Source organism: Camellia sinensis, chromosome 11, assembly GCF_055761805.1.
Source record: "Camellia sinensis isolate YWXY chromosome 11, ASM5576180v1, whole genome shotgun sequence".
Taxonomy (NCBI): Eukaryota; Viridiplantae; Streptophyta; class Magnoliopsida; order Ericales; family Theaceae; genus Camellia; species Camellia sinensis.
The window spans coordinates 163,922,630-163,945,881 of record NC_138971.1 but is presented as its reverse complement, the minus strand read 5'-3'; the positions used below and the strand labels follow the sequence as shown (position 1 = coordinate 163,945,881).

The following is a 23,252-nucleotide window of genomic DNA, read 5'->3' as shown; positions in this document are numbered from 1 at the left end:
TAATTAATGATGAGCATATCCTACGGTGGAATTTCTTGATCAATTGAAACTACTTCAGATATGGTTACCTTTTTCAGTCTAATGAGCACATTAAGAAATGAGGGTTGGTGTGGAAATAAGGAACCATTGGATGTAAACTTAGGACTAAATTAGATATTCCCCCACAAAACACAGTTCAAGACAAATTAGGCAAAGGGCATTGAAATATGTCAAATGTTTTTTGACTCTGTGTGTTGTTCTTTTTGAAAGTGTTTAAAATGATTTAAATAAGTACACTTTTTGACTTTTTATAAATAAATAAAAAATGTAAAAAAAAATAGAAAGGCGATATAACTCAAAAAAGATTAAAAGATAAACATATAAATAAAAATAAAAGTATTAATATAAGAGATGGTGTCAAATAGTGCCTTAGTCTCTTTGCAAAATAGATGAGATCACACCGGTGGGAACTCTTCTATGAATGGCAAACTAATCTTGTGAAAAAGACCAAAAAAAAATTTGTAGTTTTTTCTTCTAAAATGTTTAATTGGAACACTTCATTCGTTTGACTTCCCAAATGACACCACGATCCCTCATTATTTTTAAAATATAATTAATCCCTATACATATACACAGTTTATTATCTTATGGATATTTATACATGTACAAAAGTGAAATAAATTAATAAAATTCCCTATATATCCAAACTCAAAAGAGATCAAGCTAAGCTAATCTACAGGTGCCACCCCAAAAAGAGAAATTCCTAAAAAGAGAAAACAGAACGAAGCATATTCTTAATAGGACTTTTCATTATATGCTCAAATTGCAAAAATCCGTGTGAACCACACATAAAAACTAGATATTGCAATTCTTTTTTCATCTATAAATGTAAGAAAACTACTTTTGACGAGGACACTGTCCATACACATTACAATATAAACAAAAACGTAAAGAACCCTGATATCCACACCATGTCAAACCAAGGTTTGCCCAACTATAAAAACAAATCTTCACAAAAACATGACGCTACTCTTGACAAGCATTTACTGAGGTCCGGAAAATTTACCCATCATTTTTGCAATTATGGGAGCCACCTTGGGGTTTGCCTGATGCTTAGCAAAATTAGCTGGATTCTTCATCACTGCAAAACAATTGAGCAATACAAGGATAAAATAGAAATAAATACGAATATCATAAATACAAGGTACATTTTCTATATTTTACATAGTGGTCGTTTGTGTGGGGGTTATATTGTAACTTGTAATAGCCCCTTAAGTCTGTGTTTAAGTTAATGCAATTGCAAAAGTAGCAAAATAATAAGGCAAACGTGAAAAAACAACATCTATTAGAATGGAAAGAGAAGTACCATCTTGAAGAGCAGCCATGACTTCTGGATCTTTGAATGCAGCCATTAATTCGGGGTCCTGCTCCAAATAACAATAACAAGCACATTCAACCAACAGTATTTAGTATACGACCGCAAAGTTCCACTTGGCAGTGGTGCAAATAACCATACAAAATGTTTGGTATCATAAAATGGGAAAGCTAATATCATATCAGTTTAAGAATAACATATAGAAAGTCGAGAGAGATTCATGCTCGGTTTATTTTGGAGGAAAACATTTTCCGTATTTTATGGTGTTTACTATGATAGAAAGTGAGAGTTAACATACAACATTTTCCATGATTAATAGGAAATAAGCTTGTTTAGGCAGAAAACTATTTCTACTTTTGAAAGGCGGAAAACATTTTCCGGACTAAAGTTTTACCACTACCACCACCACCACCACCACCACCACCTCCTCCAATACCGCTACCACTTCCGCCCACCGCCACCGCCACCATTAATACACCTACTCGCACATTAGTTTCAAGATAGCAATCAAACATAATAAAACATTGTCAAAAATTGGAAAATCTTTTCTGGCGAAACAAACTAAGCATCCCATAAAGTTATAACATCTTACATTCAATATTTTGCTGTAGTCAACGTTAGGCATTCCTCCCGGCATGCTACCGGGGAAACCGCCTGGCATGCCACCAGGAAACCCTCCAGGCATTCCGCCAGGAAACCCACCAGGCATGCCTCCTGTTCTTCTACTTGGAGATGAATGCTCTTGTTTCTTAGCCTTCTCATATGCAGCCTTGAACAGAATGTAGAACAAAGTACAAGTCATATAGAAGATGAATAACCAAAAACTTTATTAACAAATAAGCATATAATTACCTGAGCTTCAGCACGGCGACGATGTCTCTCACGTTCAATCTTTTTGTCCTCTCGTTCTTTACGCAACCTCTCATACCTCTTACGGTGTTCCTCAATTTTGTGAGCATTGGGTTCAACCTGAGTGGACCAAAAACTTAAGTGAGATCCCAAAATATATTAAGACTAATGCAATGTTTCAGTCTTGCTATAAAATGTTTTCATATCCATCACAATAATGAGCATGCATGTTGACACAATTTCAAGCACCTCAAACCATACGCCAGTCTGACACTCCCACCAGTTACAAAGAATCATAAGGGTACAGTGACCTGTCAAAGGTGATATGAAAATAGGATTTCAAAGCATTAAAATGAAGGCAAACCTTCTTTAGTACGGCACCTATTTCCTCATCATAGTCCAACTTCGATGCCAAGTGAAGATCCTTAGCAGCCTCTCCCCATTGACCAAGCATTGCCCATGCCATGCCAAGGGATTTGTACCCTTTAGCAGAATCTGGATTGATCTGTAACAAGCATTTAAGAGAAATGTAGCACCCACCATTGGAAAGATAGCCCATCACACATTTTAACCATCTTCAAAACACAAGAGTAATATAGTTCCAAAGCGACCATATCAGTTTGATGGAGGGGCATCCTGTCTAAAAAGTGAAATCATTATAGCACAAATAACACATGAATCCACATTACATGTTCCCGTATACAAAGCAAATGCAATCAATGTATGTGTTTGCATGGTAGTATTGATGATATGTGTGCCATAAGAAATGAAGCACCTAAACCCCCAAGGACAATATGTCAGGAACATTGGTACATTAGGTGAAGCTACGAAAAGAGAGGGATTTGAACACTCGGTAAACAAAAAAGCCTACATAGCAGTTCTAATGCTATGCCTTGAACCGCTCCGCCATCTCTCCCACATAATGGATCTATGTGACTATTTTTCGATCCTGTTTTATGGATTAACTAAAAATGCAAAAGCTCTATCTGATCCACCATTCCACGAGTCTCTTTCTTTGAAAGCCATATTTCGACCTGAACATTTTAGGGATGCTGCCAATAACCAACAAATGACAACTGCTTCTCCTTGTGTAGATCCTATTTCAATGGGAATTTGATGAGTCGGTCCACCTACATGTCTTGGTTTTAAGTATTGGGCTTTGCAGTATTAGTCATGCACTTCTAGGACTTGAGACGTGGAAGAATCTTTTCCATTCTTCAGCTATGTATGGAAAGATAGATAATGAATATCTTTTACATATTCACCCAGTTTATTAGCTTTTTGAGAAATGATACAAAGAAAGATGTCCTTGTTCATAATAGAAACACTCTCATGTCATGAGGATAATACATGGAATAAAAAAAAGAATAAAATATTCTCATTATTAACTGAGCAATGCTAGTGTTTCTTATAGGTAATCTCTAGCCAAAAGACTCGAAATCTCCTATTTTGTTCTGCTGGTATAGCTCTAGCCTAATTATTCCTTAGCAAAAGCTAAGGAAAATGACTATTGATAATTGTTTGATGCTAAGCATTAGGTTTGGGGTTTTTCTTATAAATCTCCTAATAAGAACTATAAAGGCCAAAGGGATTACAAGCTTAAAGCTCATAAAAAATTACCCAAAAAAAATTCCAATATATTTCCTTAAAACGTTTCTTTAGGAGGAAAAAAATTAAATATAATGACCTAAAAACTAAGGTGAGAAAAATTTGACATGACAAACATCAAAAATTGGTCATAATGTTGATAGAAATGTTTTGCAACATGATTAATTTCGGGTGAGGAACTATGTTTTATTGAATGCCTAATAGTTAAACAAAAACTATGCTAAACTAAAAGGTGCGTTTGGTAATACTTACGTTTTCAGTTTTTTTGTTTATATTTACAAAAATTTTAAAAATTCAAATAAAAACTTGTTTGGTAAAATTTTTGATTTATAAATAAGTGGTTTCAATTTATAAATTTGGCCAAAAAATAAAAACACAAAAAATATGTTTTCATTTTGAGTTTCCAGTTTTTTTTTTTTTTACCACCCAACACTAGCCACCACCCACCACCATTTTCCACCACCGTCTTCTGCCACCACCACCCACCCCCCACTACCTGCCACCACCACTCACCCCCCACTACCATCCACCGCCCGCCACCACCACCCGCCACCTACTTGCCACCACCAGTCACCAGTCACCTGCCACCACCATCCACCACCCGCCACCACCAGCCACCTGCCACCCACCCGCCGCCACCACCACCACCGCCGCCGCCGCCGCCGCCCACCACCCACCAGCCACCACCGTCCACTATCCACCACCACCACCACCACCACCACCCCCACCCACTCGCTACCACTTACCACCCGCTATCGTCACCCACCTACCCGCCACCACCGCCACCACCACCACCACCACCACTACCCACTCGCTACCACCTACCACCCGCCACCGTCACCCACCCACCCACCCACTACTACCACCATCACCCGCCACCTATCTGCTACCCACCTACCACCACCACCCAACACCCACCACCTATGAAGCATGGACACTCCAAAATTGATGCCGTAGCAGTGTCCGACACGCGGACACGCCGGGGACACGGGGACACGCCGTGGACACGTACGGGACACGCCAGATGGCGTGTCCCTTTAATTTAATGATTTTTTTGGAAGGGGACACGGCAGGGACACGGATGGGACACGCGTGTCCATTTGTGGACACGCCATGGGACACGGCGGGGTCGTTTTTGAATTTTTTATATTTATTTGAGGTCAAAGTATAATATTTATAAAGTAAAAAAAAAAAAAAAAAAAAAACAATCCCTAATCGAAACTGAGTAAAGGAGAAAAATCAAACCTGCCTTCTCTCTCTCAGTCAAGCCCTCTCTCTCAGTCGAAGCCCTCTGAAGTTGATCGAAGCTCTGTCTCTCAGTCGCAGCCCTCCGACGTCGATCGCAGCTCTTTGACGTCGATCGAAGCCCTCCGACGTACGTCGATCGCAGCCCTCAGTCTCTCCTTCAGTCGATCCAGTCGTCTTCGAGGTAAGCCCCGAACTCTGCGTCTCTCGCTCTCTCTCTTTCGCCTCTGTCTCCTCTTTCGCTCTCTCTCTCTCTCTCTCTCTCTCTCTCAGCTTTCGACTGAGATGAGATGAGATTGAGATTGAGTTTTATTTTTATTTTTATTTTTATTATTATTTTTTTTACGTTTATATATGTTATATGTAACATATTTTTTATTTTTATTTTTATATATGTTATATGTAACATATATATTTTTTTTATTTTGATATATATTAATAAGTCTCTTTTTTTTTTTTTTTTGATATATATTATATGTAAGACTCTTTTTTATTTTTATTTTTATTTTTATTTGTTTATATGTTTATATATATATATATATATATGTAAGAACTTTTTTTTTAATTATATGTTTATATATATGTATATATATAAAACTGTATTTAAATTCTGTTTTTTTTATTTAAACTCTTTATATTTATTGAATTAATGGTACTATATTAGTGTTTGTTAATTTTGATTTAGAATGAATGTAATACGAATCTACATAACACATAAATATATATATATATATATAAATTAAAAAAAATCGCCGTGTCCCCTGCCGTGTCCGTGTCCCCATTTTTTGGAAATTGCCGTGTCCCGTGTCCGTATCCGTGTCCGTGTCCGTGTCCGTGCTTCATAGCCCACCACCACCACCACCACCACTCACTCGCTACCACCTACCACCCGCCACCGTCACCCACCCACCACCACCACCACCACCACCCGCCACCACCCCCCCACCACCCACCCGCCACCGTCACCCACCCACCTACCATCACCGCCCACCCACCCGCCACCCACCTGCCACTACCACCCACTCGCTGCCACCCACTACCTGCCACCGTCACCCACCACCCACCACCCGCCATCCGCCACCCATCTGCCACTACCACCCACTCGCTGCCACCCACCACCACCCATCTGCCACTACCACCCACTCGCTGCCACCCACCACCACTCGCCATACGCCACCCACCTGCCATCACCACCCACTCGCTACTACCCATCACCCGCCACCATCATCCACCCACCCACCCACCCACCACCACCACCACCCGCCACCTACCAGCCACCACCACCCACCCGCCACCACTCACCACCACCCGCCATCCGCCACCCACCTGCCACCACCACCCGCCACCACCAGCTACACACCACCTACCGTCACCACTTTCCACCACCGTCTTCCGCCACCACTTGCCACCACTTGTCATTTCTCACTCTTTTTTATATTTTTAAATTTTTTTAAACATTTTGTCAATTACCAAATGCGTTTGTCGTATATGTTTTTCTAAAAATAAACAAAAAATAAAAAAAAAACCAGTTTATAAAATTTTTGTAAATATAAACTGAAAACGTGAACGTTACCAAACACACCCAAAGTATCTTAAATTCTAATAGTGTAATTTATACAATCTACCCCCATAGTACCACATTTTATAGCAAGTGGTGTACCATGTTCATGTTCATGTTCATGTTCAAGTTCAAGTTTCCCGTTTCTGTTTCACATACCGTAGCAATCTACATTCCACGTAACAAGCAACTCCTTTAATGACAATTGATAGTTGGTTTTTATTCCTTTCTTCAAGTCCCCTCATGACAACTGTATTTTGGGGCTGTTTAATCGTCACTCCACTAACCACAAGGTACGTTATTGTTGATATCCGACTGCTGGTCGGCCCTTCATTGCCCACAATCAATCATATTTCTTGAAAATGGAAAAGTAATTTATTAAGGTTGATGCCTGTGCCCTGCTCAGTTAAAGAGAGATTGCAGTACTTGTGGGGATCCAAAGTTACTATTCCTAGTTTATTAGAAACTCACTCTCTAGAGCATTGCATTGTCGCTGCGTAGAGATTGGATTGGCCTTCTAGAAAGCTAACATATAGGACTTACATAGAATGAGACTCTTATGCAAGAGTCTCCTCTCATACCAAGGCATTCATCCTCCTAGGATGGCTAGTAGAACTTGGGGAGCTCCTCGAAGCTCAATGAGTGCAATCATAGTGTGGTCTCCGGACTATGCCAATCTCTATTGAATTTAATAGAGACATAAAAACAAGAAGAAATCAAAAGAAATGAAGATGAAGAAAAACCTAACTGTCCATTAAACTCAATCTCCATGACATTAAAATCTGTTACAGAAACTCAACCTCAGCCTAACCACGCAAACTAACACCGTTGACATCTCTTCCTTCCCATATCTCTTACAAACAGATTGAGATTAAGAACCAAGTTAAGATCATGTCAATTATTCACCCAAAAAAAAACAGATCACCTCAATTCTATTCCACACACAAGTGGTTAACATCATTGCCCTAACTGACATCCCTTCCTTCCCCTAACACTATCATCCTTGTGCATCGCCCTCAACAACCCCCATCTCTACTAGTTAAATGTCATTGTCAACAATCCTTACCTCTCCAGTTTTACTTCAAACCTTATACAACACTCAAATTGGAACTGCACTAACATGTCTATTCACATGCATAATAGCTATATATATATATATATATAAGCAATTATGCAAGCATATAATGTAACTCATAATCAAGAAAGATATCCTCAACTACACTCGTCTACTAAGTAAGAAAAACAAGAACTACCTCTAAAGCAGCATTGGCATCACGGATAGCAGCATTCGGCTTCTTCATTTTGATGTAAACACTGGCTGTAAGAAATCAAAGAAACGCACACAAATTCAAAAATGAAAATAGAGAAGGGGGAAGGGGAAGAAAGCATCATGAATGAAAAAAAAATCCTTACCTCTGGTTGCATACATAATTGCTGAGGTTGGGTTGAGCAAAATAGCCTGCGTGAGATGCTGTATTGCTTCCTCCAGTTTCCCTATTCAACCCAAAGCCATAAAATTATGAAAACTTGCATTTACAATATATACACATGTACGTATGTACATGTAATGAAATTAGAATACCTTCAGAAATTGCTTCCATAGCCTGTGCCTTAGCCTCCTGCGAAGCATCACGGTTTTCTTCCGTGACCTCAACAGAAGCATCTCCCATCTGCAAAATTCAGCATTAATAAGATAATACATGTTACCAAATATCAAAATTCTGAATCAAGCTACACAAAAAAACAGCAATGAGTGTGCACATAACCTTTTGCGGGGGATCATTATCCGGCTCCACTGCTTCACCTTCAAGCTCAATATCAGATTCAATTATCTCACTCTCTTCCTCTTCATCAGCAGTGTCTTGCGGTTGCTCCTCCTCCATGTCCTCCATATCCTCATCACTCTCATCCACAACATAAGACTTCTGCGATCGGAGTCATAAAATTCAGGTCTGGGTTCGAGCTAATGGATCAGCGGTGGACCCCTTTAAGTTGTAACCTAACTTCACTAACAAACTAACATTCTATCTTTGACCCCCAAAAAAAAAAAAAAAATGATTGATAAGACCTAAACCATAAACACTAAACCCTAAATTTGTATGTTAGATTGATCATTCTTTTTTTTAGATAAGTAAGTCATATTATAACCAAAAAAGAAAAATATACAATGAAGTTCAACACACAGCTTTTGATGGGAGCACAAAAATAAACAAAATAAACTACTCCATCAAAAAACAAACTGAGCTTATAGAAAACAAGCACAACATTCCCAACAAAACAAGGATTCAGAATTTCCTTCTAGCATTCTTCAAGTCATGAAGTTTCGCTTTAAGTTTTCTTCTGTTATCCTCTTTTGAAGTCTCCCCATAACTAGGATCACTTGGAGATGGACTCCCTCTATTTCTCAACTCTTGACCTCTATTTCTCAACTCTTGACTTGAATCTCCATTTCCTAACTCATCCATATCACACGATTCAAGGACATTAAAGGCATTAGATGTTGAGGGGATAGAAGACTGCGTCTCTCTCTCTTTGTTGATCAATGGCGTTGAACCTTGCCCACCATCTCTTCCCTTTTTCTTCACCACTTCCCATTTAGTCGGAATTTGTGTTTTAGTGTCCTTGACTCTCCACTCATGTTTGAAGGAGGGAGGGTTCAAAGACTTTGGCTTTTGAGGGCACAAATTAGTGGTATGGCCAAAAGTCTTACAACCATCACACCTTTGGGGCTTCCATGGTACCTCAACTTGAATCTCATATGGGTTACCATAACCAAGATTTATTTTGAAAGACTTGGGATCTCTTTATTTGCTGGCACTTCAATACAAATTCTCGCAAACGTAAATCTGCTTCTCTTAAAAGTTGGCTCATCCAAATAAAGAGGAGTTCCCAAGATGCTAGCTATGTAACCCAAACCCTCTTCACTCCAAAGTTCCAAAGGAACATTGCACAACTTCACCCACAATGGCATACTTGAAAATTCACACTTTGTTAGTTTTAGTCCAGGTTATCATTTTTTAATAACAATCAATCTAGCCCCAACATAATAGGGGCCATCTTCCAAGATTGTGTCCATAGCCTCTTCACTTTTTACTTTAAAAATAAAAAAAACCATTGTCAATGGAGACAACGTCCTCAAGCAAATTTTCCTCAAGCAAATTTTCCCAAAGTTTCTCCGCCCAAGTTTTCACATAACAAAAATAAAGAGATCCCTAGATTGATCATTCTTGCTTCTGAATCCCCACACAGAACAAAAATAAAGGAATTAAAAATTCTAGACTAACAATTTTGGTTTCACCGATTTTCCTACATTTTCTGAGCAGCCAAACAAATTAAATACGAACAAAGAAGGTTGCAGAAGTACCGATTTGTTACGGGGAGATTCTGCGGGCTTGTAAGCAGATGGAGGAAGCTTACAGCCGAGGCTGAAAAAGATTAAATCGAAATAATAATTTTTTTTTTTTTAAAAAAAAAAAACATAAGAAAGCAAATTGAACAGGAAAGTATTATAAATACATAAAAGTGAATTATATGGTACCTTTCGAGGTAGTCTCGGAAGAAGGAGAGAGAAGGATCGGAGAGGATTGAGGGATTGGACTTGCAATCATCGATGAATTGCTTCAACTGGTTCAAGTTCGCGGCGTCCATGGCGTTCGAAGATTATTGGAGATTGAATCGGAGAAGAGAAACCAGAATCGATTCGTGAGAATCAGAAAGTGAGGAAGAGTTAGTTACTTTTTATGCTTCGGTGCGAAACTGGCGAGACTAGTGCTGGATTCCTTGCTGACTAGGCTCTTCCCGTAGCTTCTAAATAAACAAAGGAAAACGGATAGCATCGACATTTTCATTTTATTTTTTTTTTGTCGGTTTTTTTATTTTTTATTTTTTTTTCCGGTTGTGTTACATGTACTAATACATCAATTAGTGTATTAACTACTTTACTAACATTAATTATAATATTATTATTAACTCCACTCATTAATCACATTTGAGTGTACTAACTCCACTCATTATTAACTCCACTCATTAATATTATTCTATTATTGACTCCACTTATTAATCACATTATAAATACCAAAGACTTCTTAAATTATATCACATCATCAATTGGTACACTAATTAACACACTAATTTGTGCATATAGCATAATTCATATTATTATTTCTGATCACACCTATTATATAAAGAAAAATGGTTAAGAGTATTAAAAGTGGTGTTCTAATAGCACCACTAATGATGTGGCAGTAGATTTTTTTTTTTTTTTTTGCATTCTCAATGCATTAGTGCTATTAGTAGTCCTTTTTTTAGTGGTATGAATCATTGTTGTTATATAAATTACAAATACTCAAAATTTCTAAAATTATATCATATAATCTATTAATATATTAATTAGTACATTGATTAATACATATATCATTTTTTTTCTCTCTCCCCTTCCTCTCTCTCTCTTTCTCTCTCTATCTTTCTTTGATATTTTTTTTTATTAATCACACCTATCTATTCAATCATAAAAAAAATTACTACAAATTATCCCAAAATTATTTTTAAAATTCATAACTAATAAATTTTTTATTTTCAAAATTCATTTCAATAACTTATCTTTCAAAATACAATTCAAAACTCAAATTTTTTTTTCAAAAATTAAATCAAATGGAGCCTGAGATTTTCTTAAACTATAATTTATACTCTTTTTTTTAAAACTTATTTTGAAATCTTTAAGCCTCTGTTTGGGAAGTGGGTTGGCTTTTTGGCTTTTTGACTTTTTTGGCTATTTTAGCCTGGGCTAAAAAGGTTGGTTTGGGAAGGACTTTTTGGCTTTTTGGCTTTTTTGACTTTTTTTGTGAGAGAAGAATGTAATGATTATAGGTTGGATGTGATGTTTTGTTTGTTATGGCTAAAATAGCCTATTTTGTTTTTTGTGGCTAAAATAGCCAAAAAAGCCTGAAAAAGCCCTTGCCAAACACAGGCTAAATATGCATGGACCTAATAGTCACATTTTTTTTTTAATTATTATAATCTTTGAAGGCATCTATATGACAACGTATTTAACCAAAAATGTAATGCAAAAATTTTAAGATAAAATTACACTAACCTCTTTCAGGTTTGAAAAACAATATATAATAAATTTCATAAGTTTTATACATGATTTTAAATCACATATAACTTTTTTTTATCTGTAATTTATTAATCATATCAACAAAAAAAATTGTTGTTGTATATTTTTAAATTAAAATGTATATTTTACTTTATTTATCTTTGTATCTTTGCACCATTTACATTAATTCAGATCCTTTAGTCTTAGTAAAAAAGAATCAGTATAATTATATCAAAACTATGAAATATATTGTATTTTTTCTCAATCTCAAAAAAAGTCAGTTTACTCAAAATTTAATTATGCTAGCATTACTTGATTGAATAATAGAATTATTTTAAAATTTGACAGGGATAATTTCATGTAGCAAAACTATATGCAACTGGATTAAAAAAAATTTAAAAATTATCTAACTAGATAGAAATAAAGATTTAGTAAGTTTTAAAAGAAACTAATCTCTTCTATATAAAAAAAATTCCATGTTGGTTGCATTTAACTTCCATTTTCATAAAATTTACTGATTGTGGGCACTTTGCAATTTCAAGATTGAAAATGACGAGGATTCATAATCCCAGTTTATGCAATAGGCCATTCAAACTCAAACTCAAACTCAAACCAAAAAAAAAAAAAAATCATCAAACTGAAACAATGCAAATGAACAATATTGAAACTAAAATAATGCTCAATAGAATTATTTTAAAATTTGGCTGGGATAATTTCATGTAGCAAAACTATATGCAACTAGATTTTAAAAATAGAAAAAAAAAACTGAGTAGATAGAAATAAAAATTCAGTAAGTTTTAAAAGAACCTAATTTCTTCTATATATAAAAAAATTCCATGTTGGTTGCATTTAACTTCCATTTTCATAAAATTTACTGATTGTGGGCACTTTGCAATTTCAAGATTGAAAATGACGAGGATTCATAATCCCAGTTTATGCAATAGGCCATTCAAACTCAAATTCAAACTCAAACCAAATAAAAAAATAAAAAAATCATCAAACTGAAACAATGCAAATGAACAATATTGAAACTAAAATAATGCTTAATAGAATTATTTTAAAATTTGGCTGGGATAATTTCATGTAGCAAAACTATATGCAACTAGATTTAAAAAAAAAAAAAAAAAAAACTGAGTAGATAGAAATAAAAATTCAGTAAGTTTTAAAAGAACCTAATTTCTTCTATATATAAAAAAATTCCATGTTGGTTGCATTTAACTTCCATTTTCATAAAATTTATTGATTGTGGGCACTCTGCAATTTCAAGATTGAAAATGATGAGGATTCATAATCCCAATTTACGCAATAGGCCATTCAAACTCAAACCCAAACATTCCATAAAAAAAAAAAATTTTAAAAAAACTCAAACTGAAACAATGCGAATGAACAATGTTGAAACTGAAACAATGCTAACAGACAAGATTCTTCACATGGAGTTGTTACAAAACCCATAAAAACTGAAACAATGCTAATGAACGATATTATTCATGTATCGGTAATAAGGGTACATAATGCTCCAAGATCAATACGAGCCAGAGTTCAAAAGCTATGTGAAGAAGTGGATTCAATTATACATAGAGAATTGTATAGGAAACAGAATAATAAAGTTCAACAAACAGTCGACCAAGTAACAGATTGAACGTAACACTACTCAAATCTAGATAGTACTTTACAAACAATCGACTAAGAACACCTCCAAGAGTGCATATCCAGCTTCATAATACTAAAATGACTCTGTTTTGCAAATGATTTAGAGAGCACCTCTAATAGAGCATCATAGAAGCCCAAAACAAGAGTATGCTAGGCATTCCAGCCGATGCAATGCTGACTCTGTTGCTGTCACTTCCAGGCGTTGCTGTAAAATTTATCCCCGTCAGTTGTTAGAGAAGCGAGTCATCAGCATTGTTAAATCAAAGAACTATATCTGCAAACATACTAAACTCAACCCAAGATAGATGATATTCATTTACTGGATGCATAAGAATTGTTAGAACCGTAGAGAAAGAGGAAATAATATATATTGTATTAAATAAATGAATTAATCCTATACAATAGAAGGCCTGTATATATAAACTGAGAAAGAGACCTAACTATGAGAAAGAGTAACCTACAAGAAACATAACTAAGACTATTCCTAAATATATTAGGAAATCAATACCTAATATATCCAGGAATACCACATATACATTAACATCTCCCCTCAAACTCAAATAGGTTTCTATCTTCAAATCTATTTGAGTTTGAGGGGGGTATTATACCTATATCATGGTGAATATGGTTAATGTATATGTGGTATTCCTAGATATATTAGGTATTGATTTCCTAAATATATTTAGGAATAGCCATAGTTAGGTTTCTTATAGGATATTCTTTCTTAGCCTATATATACAGGACTTTTATTGTATAGGATTAATTCATTCATTCAATACAATACATATTATTTCCTCCTTCTCTACTATTCTAACATGGTATCAAAACTAGTTTAAGTACCTAGTAATTTCACTTTACTGACCGGCGGGCGAGCGGGTGGGCGGCAACCTTGCCTTGGCTACCTGCCGGACCTCAACCTATTCCGCTGTCATATTTTCCTATCATTATCGTTTCATAATGATCTCTTCCTTTGTTCGTTGGTTCATTCCTACTCTAAATATCTCTATCAATTTTAATTTTTTTTTGTACTTCTGCTCCACTTTGTCTTTCCCTCGGTTTTAACTTCAAATAGATTTCTACCTTCAAACTTATTTGAGTTTGAGGGGGGTATTATACCTATGTCATGATGAACATGATTATACACCTTGCAAGCCAACTAAGTGGTCCCCTGTAGCGCACCATCTAAGCCGCCTCCTTGGCGCACTCCCTAAGTCGCCTCCTTTGGCGCATTCTTTAAGCCGCCTCTTTTGGCGCATTACCTAAGTCGTCTCATTGACACATTACCTAAGTCGTCTCCTTGGCGCACTTCCTAAGCTGCCTCTTTTTGGCGCATTTTCTAAGCCGCCTCCTTTTGGCGCATTTTCTAAGCCATTCCTTTGGCACACAACCCAAGCCGCCCTCTTTAGCATACAATCCAAGCCGCCCCTTGGCACACTCAATTATCTGTTACCATCATCATTCAGCACTACGTCATAAATTATTTGTGTGTCACGCTTACTGGTTCAACGTCTAACTCTCTACATCGGTCCAACATGACCCCTATAAACTATTCCGACATTGATTCGGGTTAGCTCCTACATTGGTCCGACATGACCCCTTTAAACTATTCTGACATTAATTCCGGTTAGTTTCTGCAACGGTCCGACATTAGTTCCAGTTAGTTTCTACAATAGTCTGTCATGACCTTAAACTGTCCCGACATTAATTTCGGCCAATTCCTACAACAGTCCAACAAGACCATAAACTGTCTCCCGATATTAGCTCCGACTTCTAATATATCTTAAGCGCCCTTGCGCTCCCGTTTGGACTTTGCAACTTATTTGCCTTTTATTTTATATAATTTTATGTCATGTTTTAGTTTTTCTCTCCAAACTCAAGATGTTTATCCTCCTTGAGTTTAAGGGAAAATGTTAATGTATATGTGGTATTCCTAAATATATTAGATATTGATTTCCTAGATATATTTAAGAATAGCCATAGTTAGGTTTCTTGTAGGATACTGTTTCTCATAGTTAGGTTTCTAGTAAAATACTCTTTTTCAGCTTATATATATAGGCCTTCTATTGTATAAGATTAATTCATTCATTCAATCTAATACAATACATATTATTTCCTTTTTCTAAACTATTCTAACAAGAATGTTGCAAGCTCTTAGGTAGAAACTCTACCCCAAAAGCTAACTATTGAGGTAACATTACTTAGTACTCAGGCGATATCAGACTTCACTTAACAAAGAAGGCGTCTAACCTAAAAGAAAGACTTTCGGTTTCAGAACAATACACTATTGACGTGTCATGTGGGTATTACCATGACCCTAGAATTTTACATGCCCGGGTTAGAGAACCTGCCATTAAAGTGCCTCAATCAAAAAGGGTAACCTTCCACTAGATAACCTACCACACACCCTTAATCACATATGGCAAGCTCTCCTCCACACAAACAGATGATTTTTGTTTATTCTGATAGCATGTTAAATCATTAATCATTGCCCAAGCTGTTATAGAAGGCATATAATCATTTATATCCTCAACAAACCAAGTCTCACTCTACGTGTCAAAAATTGTGTGGCCAATTCCATTAAAGGGTTTATGTTGTTATGACTGTCTTGGGGCCATTACTGTTCGACACAAGTGAGGCCCAAAACCCATACAGAGTCACAGACACAAAACACCAAGCTGGAGACAAATAATTGCAGAACTTTTTGTGGAAAATAAGTCTTGCAAAGAGAGAATTATATTATGAAGGTAAGTTTGTACCTGGAGGTACTGGAGAACTTGGAGCTGAAGCTGAAGTTGCTGTGGAAGAAAATAAAAATAAAATCGAGTAATTAGTTCATGTACCACATACTTGAAAGAGAAGAAAATAGATTTTACGTGACTAAAGTAACCATGTTTGCCATTACAATTACATGTCCTACTTGGAATTATGGCACTGTGGACACTCTGTAACTTACACTCAACATATTAGAAATAAAGAAAATAAAGTGAAGTCCAATTGTTAGTTGAGAACAATGTGCAATAACTTAAAAATTTTGCCAAAAATAAATAGGACATGAAAAAAAAAAAAAAATTTGGTCTCGAGCAGATCAACTGACTGGGTTGTCTTAGTTGACCGTAGCTATGACTCTCGCGTAAGAAGTTATGATTTCAACCTCAAGAAATGAATAAATGATAAAATTTACATTCATTTTCTGTCCTTAAATTCCATTTTCTCTGTTCCAAATCACTTCTCATTCAGAGGATCATCTGAGAATTTCGAGAGACAGATTTAGTGAGAGGATCTTATGCCTCAATAAGATCCAGGTCGAACCCATAGTGACCTGTTAATCTAAAACAAATAAATAAGTAAACCCACAGTTATTGGTATATTGTTTGGAAATTAATAAAACTAACTGATTATTTAAAAGCTCAAAGAGAATTCATTTAAATGGTTTCTGTTTTTTATTATTAACATTCACTTTGAGAAAAAGAAAATCAAATGTGTTCCCAAAAATTGGTAGGGGAAAAGCGTTGCTGCCGTCGTTAAATAAACTAGAAATGATGCCACACGCTACGTGCACATGATCATTTTGTTTTTAAAAAAACAGGATTTTAAACTGTAATAGTATTGAATTTAAAGGCTAAAAATTAAAATAAATTTGAAAAAAATCAGAAGTTGAGAGATCGACCCCCCAAAAAATTAAAAAATTAAAAAAAATTAGGGTATAACTGCTCATGTAACTAGAAGTATTTTGAAAAAATTTACAAAATTAGCTCTCAAGACAACTCTACCCTTCACATATATAATAGTTGATAAAAATAGATAGATAAATAAATAAATGGAAAATGTTTGGACCACACAAGGAGGACCCACGATCCCCACTGACATAATTTGAATTTTTTTTGGGATTATGTTTGAAGGTGATGTAAATAATTTAGATCATTTTAAAATTATGGGGTTGTGTTTTGTGTTCTCTGTCATTACTATTAATAAATAAAACTGTCTCGTTTGGCAAGAGGCTATTTTAGTCAATTAGTCAAAAAGTTATTAAATTAGCCAAAAAGTCAACAACCCATACCAAAAGTCAAAGATTCTCTTTTCTCTCTACTTTTTGCACATCTTTTCGTAATTAGTCAAAAAGTTATCCCAAACATACAAGTTTTTTTTACCTACCTTTTTAGCCAAATAGCCAAAAAATTACTAAATTAGCCTGTTCCCAAACGAGGCCAATTACTTGCTGAGCCCCAACTTAACTCAGTGAGTTCACCAGACTTTCCAAGCAGAAGACTCATTTCAGATTTATTAAATCGAACAACAAAGATCAGAGAGAATTGCTTAAAAACAAAAGCAATGCTATCTATGTTTCAGTAGATAGATTCATTCATGTTTTTTACATCACCAATCATAGTGATAATTAATTCAAAACAACACCCAATGGCCTATTTTGGGGAAAAAAAAAAAAAAAAAAAACCTTTTTTACCCCATTTTTTTTGTCTCGTCTTGTCGAGACGTATTAAAAAGTATATTTTTTTGTTAAAACATTTCCCAAAAAAATCACTAAAACGATTCATTCAGGTGATATAATCAAATGATTTCAGTAGATAGATTCATTCAGGTGATAATCATGTAGATACAAAAATTTGTGTGTGTATATAAACCCTAATTAAACTCAAAACCCAATTACCGCAGGAGCTGAGGTTGCCGGTGACGTTGCAGCGGCCGGCAAGGCCAAGGGCATCGGTGACGTTGATGCCGATACTTTCCAAAAAGCCAGGGGTGTTGAAGAGGTTGCAGAGGCATTGAAGATCCTGATTCACGGCTTGTCTGAGTGGATCACAGCACGTGGCTGGTGGCTTTGTTACGTTTAAGTAATTCGCACATGGAGTCAGCTTCGAAGCACACGACGCCGTTGGTTGCCCATCCGCCACCCTGGTTGTTGTTGTGGCCATCAGCACAACCACCACCATCGCCGCCGCCGAGAAAGAAATCTTCGAACAACCCATCACTCTGCTTCTCTCTCTCTCCTCTGTTTCTCTCTCACTCACTATTTAGAAATAAAAGTTCAATTTCCAATTGGACCTTCCTTCCTCTGTTTTCCTCTTATCTGAATTTTTTGACCACTTTATATAGAGCGCTTCACGGAATTAAATTACACTTCACGATGCGACTTGGTGAAAGTTCACACCAATTGTTTTTGTTGAAGACAAGTTATTAAATTAATTAATAATATTATAAATATATTTAATTAATAATTTAAATAATTTTATTATTATATAAGAGAATAGTGAAAATTTTTATTTTTTCATTACTTTTGATAAATGAAGATTTTGAGCAAGAGAGTATTTATAATTTTTAAAACTATAAGGATATTTCATATTTTAAATAAATTTCAAGAATATATTTGTATTTTATCTATTAGAATATAAGGTAAAAAAAAATTAATATATTTGAATTTTTTTAAATTTTTATTGAAAACATACAAAAATAGAGTGAATAGGATGAAATTTTGATCTTTTTGTTTATGTTATGAATTTGTTGATTTTTTTTTTTTTTTTTGACCTTTTTAATAATTTTTTAGACTTCTTTTACTAAAATATGCAATCGCCAAAGGACTTATGAATTATGAGAGCAGTTTTGTCTCTAAACACTGCGAAAGCAACAAAAATCACTACTTACCGATACAAAGATCACTGATCTTCATCGTGTACGCCAACTTCATTTGTATTTATCTCACGAAATATGATCCAAATCCAATAGTAAAGAGGCAAGCTTTTTACATGATGGAAGCCCGTTTTACACCATGCTCACGGCTCGATTGGTGTGCCAATTAGTAGTGGAAATTCTCTCGTTCTTGAGAAGTACTGTTTGAGCCAATTATTATTTAAATGGTTCATTTTTACAGTTACAATATATATATTATTTATGTAAAAAAAAAAAATCAATCTGATAATCATACCCTCATTGGTTCATTACATTTGCCTTTCGAAATATAAATAAATTAGTTTTCAAATAATATTTATTATTTATTTTTTGTAAATAAATATTATAAACTAACGTGATACAATTATCAGATGACCTAATTTTTTTTATGAATAATTTATACACTGTGATCCAAAAAATAAACGATTCAAATTATTGAGATGAATACACCAACCTCTCTTGAGGCTTAAAAAAATGTAATAAACTCTACAAATTTAGTATAATTACATTAAGATCTCGTAAGATTTTAATAATTACATTAAGATCTCGTAAGATTTTAATTTACATAATACTTAGCCACATTTTCATTAATGATTTGTTACTCACATCAATGAAAAAAATGATGTTGTCATTGACACTAAAATATATATTTTATCTTATTTGTTTTTATATTTTCACACTATCTAATTAATTTAGTCTTACTAAAAGAGAGATGAATGTAATTATGCTAAAATTATGAAATTTATTATATTTTTAAAAAAAATTAAGTGAAATCAGTGTAATTTACTATTTTTTTTTATTTATATACTTTTTTGGGGGGAGATCAATGTAAAATAAATTACGGGGCTATCCCACATCGGATAGCCTTTGGGAGTGTGTTACATTTGAATGGTGCCATGACTCTCATCTGCTCAGCAATTGTCCAGTATGAATGATTTGTAAATCCCGCTATCTAAGTTCAAAAAAATTAATTCCGACGCACTTCTATGTAGGCACAAATTGCAATCCTCTTTGGGCCTGACCATAAGTCGGGGGAGGCTTTAGGGCCTAGGTAGGGTAGGGTAGCGTGGGGTGGGGTGGGGTGGGGCGGGGCGAGCGGGGCTATCCCACGGTTTCGGATTGGAACCGATCTGAACCGTATATAAATAGTATATATTTTTATTATACATCCTTCCCCATAGTATCTTCTCTTATTTTATATAAAATCTAAACTCAAACCTAAAACCGTATAATATCTTCTTTTATTACTTTTGTTTGTTAATTTTTAGTTTTAATTTGTAATGGTTTAAATACTTATGGTGAAACCAGTTTTCTTATGATTGTTTAAATTCTAGAACAATATGTCGCTATTATAGAAATAGATGTTACTATTATGAAACTAATATAGCGCTATGTTTATATTTTTATGAAATTAAAGTGTTATATATATATATATTTTTGTTATTTAATTATGTGAATCCGTGGTCTTAAACCGATTCAATCCGTATTTAAATGGATTGATTTGGATTGGTTCCATGATTTAAACGGATTGGATTGGTTTCAATTTTTCAGGAACCGTAGATAACGGATTAGTCCTGATTTTATCCAAATCTGATCCAATCCGGACCATGCTCACCCCTAACTTTTGGGTGTGTCGGCTGTATTTTAATAGTGCCATGACTCTCACCTGGGTAGCAATTGTCTAGTATGAGTAATTTGTGGATCCCGTTGTCTAAGTTTTAAAAAAAAATATAAAATAAATTACAAGTATTATCCGTTAAATTCAACTTAAAAGAAAAGTTTCAAATAAATGAGAGAGAAATACATGTTATGCGGGAATACGAATAGTCAAAGTGTCTTCATTTAATTTGTTATATAGGAGACCAAGTGAGTTAGGAAAGTGATTATTTTTAAATTAAATATATTCATTTGATTTTATGTGTATATTCGATTTATTCGGTAGAAATTACGCCATGAATATCGCAGAAGTCTATTTTATACAGATTTGTCACAATATATGCAAACAAAAAAACAGAGAGAGAAGAATCCCACCTGTAATGAGATTTGAATCTGCTAAAATAATTCCCATCTGGATTATCAGAAAATTAAGCTCACCTTAAGCTTGGTCTCTAAGGAATTTTGATCCCGTCTAGATTATTTGTTTAATACCAATTAACAAATGATATTTAGTTATAATTTTAATTATAACTGATTTGATTTTTGATAAATGTTTGATACTCATAAAAAATTCTCAAAATTTGACACACAATGATGTGATATGATAGATGTCAATTTTTAATTTGTTATAGATCCAATAATATAAAATTCAACTCTTTTGCTACATCATTATAGGTGAATAAAAATGTGAATTTCTAGTGTTTCATAAAAACCTTTTTTTTTTTTTTGGGTCATAATTATGATTTTTAGAATATTCTAGATGTTTGTATGATAAAAAAAAAACTATTTAATAGTTTATTTGAAACATGTTCAATTTCTTTTATATAAATTTAAAAATTACACCAAATATAATTATAACTCATAAGTTTTGTATAATAGAAAAACGCCAAACAGGCCTACCTAGACTTTGAATTTGCCAGGGTATAAAAGTAAGCGAAAGAAAAGTATTCGGAGTTCCTTCAATTTGTGGCCTCCTACGTAGAAAGACAAATCATTAATTTGCGTGTCACTTAGAAAGTCTCAAAAATTCAAAATGGGACCATCGCACATTATTAAAAAAAACATAATTAAAATATAAAATTTTAATTGATTTAAAATAATACATCTTATAAAATTTACATAAAATACGAATTACTCATATGATTCTAAAAATTATAATTTGTCTCTTGAAATATTTAATTTCATAATAAAAGACTCATTTTATTAATAAATAATCAAGTCAATTAATAATTTTTAATGATATCAGAAACTATTTTAATTAATAATTCTGGTAATTTTATTATTGTATATTAAAACGATTGAAAATTTTATTTTTTCAGTTAACTCTGTTGTATAAAAAATTTTGACAATAAATCATTTGTAATTTTTCAAATCACGTGAAATAATCCATATCCTAAATAAATATTAAAGAGTGTATTTATTATTTACCTATAAAATTAATATAATTTTTAAATGAAAGATTTATAATTTTAATTCAGACAAATTTTGTATTTTATTCACACTTTGAAACAAAAATGTGTGAATGGAATTATTTTCTAACTAACTATGCCAGGCTGCACTTTTGGTCTAAGTTTGAATCTTTCTTTCTAGAAGAAATTTAACGTTGGGTTGCTTGCTTGATTTGATATTGGAAATTGAATTTCACATTTTGAAACTGTATAAATAAGATACAATATTTGATTCATCTAAAATAATAAAATTTATATTTAAAAATATATCTCATTATAAATCAATTAGATGTTATATTTTGTTCACACTTTAATATGTAAAACCAATAGTAGGTTAGACAAAAAGTGTACCTCTCATTAGGAAATTAAGAGCTCTACTGTTTCTATTTATGTGAAGGGTTTTCTTGTCTGGTATTTGTTAGGTAATTTCGTAGTTATTGAGTTTATTTTATATTTGTTATAATAAATTGTTGAACTTTAACATAGTTAAATGTTTTATATAAAATTTATGATATTTACTTTTTTTTACCAAAAAAAATATTGTACATCACAAGAGTAAGATGTAAATATTTTTTTTGGCAAATGTGAAGAGAGATATAAATGTTGTTTAATTTTGAGAATTACATAAAAAGTGTATTAGAAATAGTGAAAAGATTGAAAAAAAAGTTCTTAAGAAAAAAATGTTATGAAATTAATAGAAAGTGTATAAGATTTTTTATTTTTTATTTTTTGAAAAAAAAAACACAATAAAAAATCTTATAATATGATAGAAATTGTCAATCTTGGGTTAGCGTTCACTAGACATACATTATCGAATAGCACTCTTTGATGAGAGATTTGAAGAAGAAGTTTTGCGAAAACTAGTATTTCTGAATTATATGAAGCCAATAAGCAAAAAACGAATCCATGGATCTATCTTTGGCAATGACTACCCAATGACTTTCGAGATAAAAGCATACAATGGTCAATTAAAATATAAGTTGGCTTTGACACTCATTTTCACATTTTATAGAGTGACGATTTAAAAGAATTAAATCATAGCTAATGGATTTTACGAGATAATTATTATACATACAAGATAATAGACTATATACGTGACAGACTAGTTAG

At 33.9% G+C, this 23,252-nt stretch overlaps 2 protein-coding genes and 1 long non-coding RNA gene across 9 annotated transcripts; 1 reads left to right on the top strand and 2 right to left on the bottom strand.

Annotated features, from left to right (window-relative positions):
• Positions 1-768: 768 nt before the first annotated feature.
• LOC114324119 (FAM10 family protein At4g22670) lies at positions 769-10,445 on the bottom strand. Of its 2 annotated transcripts, XM_028271855.2 has the most exons (11): positions 10,153-10,445; positions 9,979-10,039; positions 8,381-8,539; positions 8,197-8,284; positions 8,028-8,108; positions 7,868-7,932; positions 2,568-2,708; positions 2,207-2,323; positions 1,947-2,123; positions 1,346-1,403; positions 769-1,120 (listed from the first exon to the last, which is right to left on the bottom strand). In XM_028271855.2, exons 1-11 carry the CDS (start codon positions 10,260-10,262, stop codon positions 1,023-1,025), a joined length of 1,155 nt encoding a protein of 384 aa, XP_028127656.2. In that variant the 5' UTR covers positions 10,263-10,445; the 3' UTR covers positions 769-1,022. The 2 variants fall into 2 exon arrangements, with proteins under 2 accessions (XP_028127656.2, XP_028127657.2); XM_028271856.2 differs by lacking the exon at positions 9,979-10,039.
• Positions 3,546-7,779, top strand: LOC145802982 (uncharacterized). The gene is made up of 2 exons (XR_014344900.1): positions 3,546-4,043; positions 6,645-7,779. It is a non-coding gene; the product is annotated as an uncharacterized LOC145802982 (long non-coding RNA).
• A 2,722-nt stretch (positions 10,446-13,167) lies between the features above and the next one.
• On the bottom strand, positions 13,168-19,191 carry LOC114324117 (Bifunctional inhibitor/lipid-transfer protein/seed storage 2S albumin superfamily protein). 6 transcript variants are annotated; one of them, XM_082896002.1, is made up of 3 exons: positions 18,023-19,191; positions 16,116-16,154; positions 13,168-13,564 (listed from the first exon to the last, which is right to left on the bottom strand). In XM_082896002.1, exons 1-3 carry the CDS (start codon positions 18,339-18,341, stop codon positions 13,473-13,475), a joined length of 450 nt encoding a protein of 149 aa, XP_082752128.1. In that variant the 5' UTR covers positions 18,342-19,191; the 3' UTR covers positions 13,168-13,472. The 6 variants fall into 6 exon arrangements, with proteins under 6 accessions (XP_082752128.1, XP_028127652.2, XP_082752129.1 ...); XM_028271851.2 differs by having other exon boundaries at positions 16,116-16,145; positions 18,023-19,132; XM_082896003.1 differs by having other exon boundaries at positions 13,168-13,633; positions 18,023-18,516.
• Positions 19,192-23,252: the final 4,061 nt, after the last annotated feature.

Excerpts from the sequence above, each read along its gene's own strand:
- LOC114324119 (XM_028271855.2), bottom strand. The coding sequence starts at position 10,262 with ATGGACGCCGCGAACTTGAACCAGTTGAAGCAATTCATCGATGATTGC. Across the intron at positions 2,709-7,867 it reads ATGCCAATGCTGCTTTAGAG|ATCAATCCAGATTCTGCTAA; the intron begins GTAGTTCTTGTT and ends TGCTTGTTACAG. Across the intron at positions 1,121-1,345 it reads CATGGCTGCTCTTCAAGATG|TGATGAAGAATCCAGCTAAT; the intron begins GTACTTCTCTTT and ends ATTGTTTTGCAG.
- LOC114324117 (XM_082896002.1), bottom strand. The coding sequence starts at position 18,341 with ATGGGTTGTTCGAAGATTTCTTTCTCGGCGGCGGCGATGGTGGTGGTT. Across the intron at positions 16,155-18,022 it reads CGGCAACCTCAGCTCCTGCG|CAACTTCAGCTTCAGCTCCA; the intron begins GTAATTGGGTTT and ends TTTCTTCCACAG. Across the intron at positions 13,565-16,115 it reads AAGTTCTCCAGTACCTCCAG|CAACGCCTGGAAGTGACAGC; the intron begins GTACAAACTTAC and ends TAAATTTTACAG.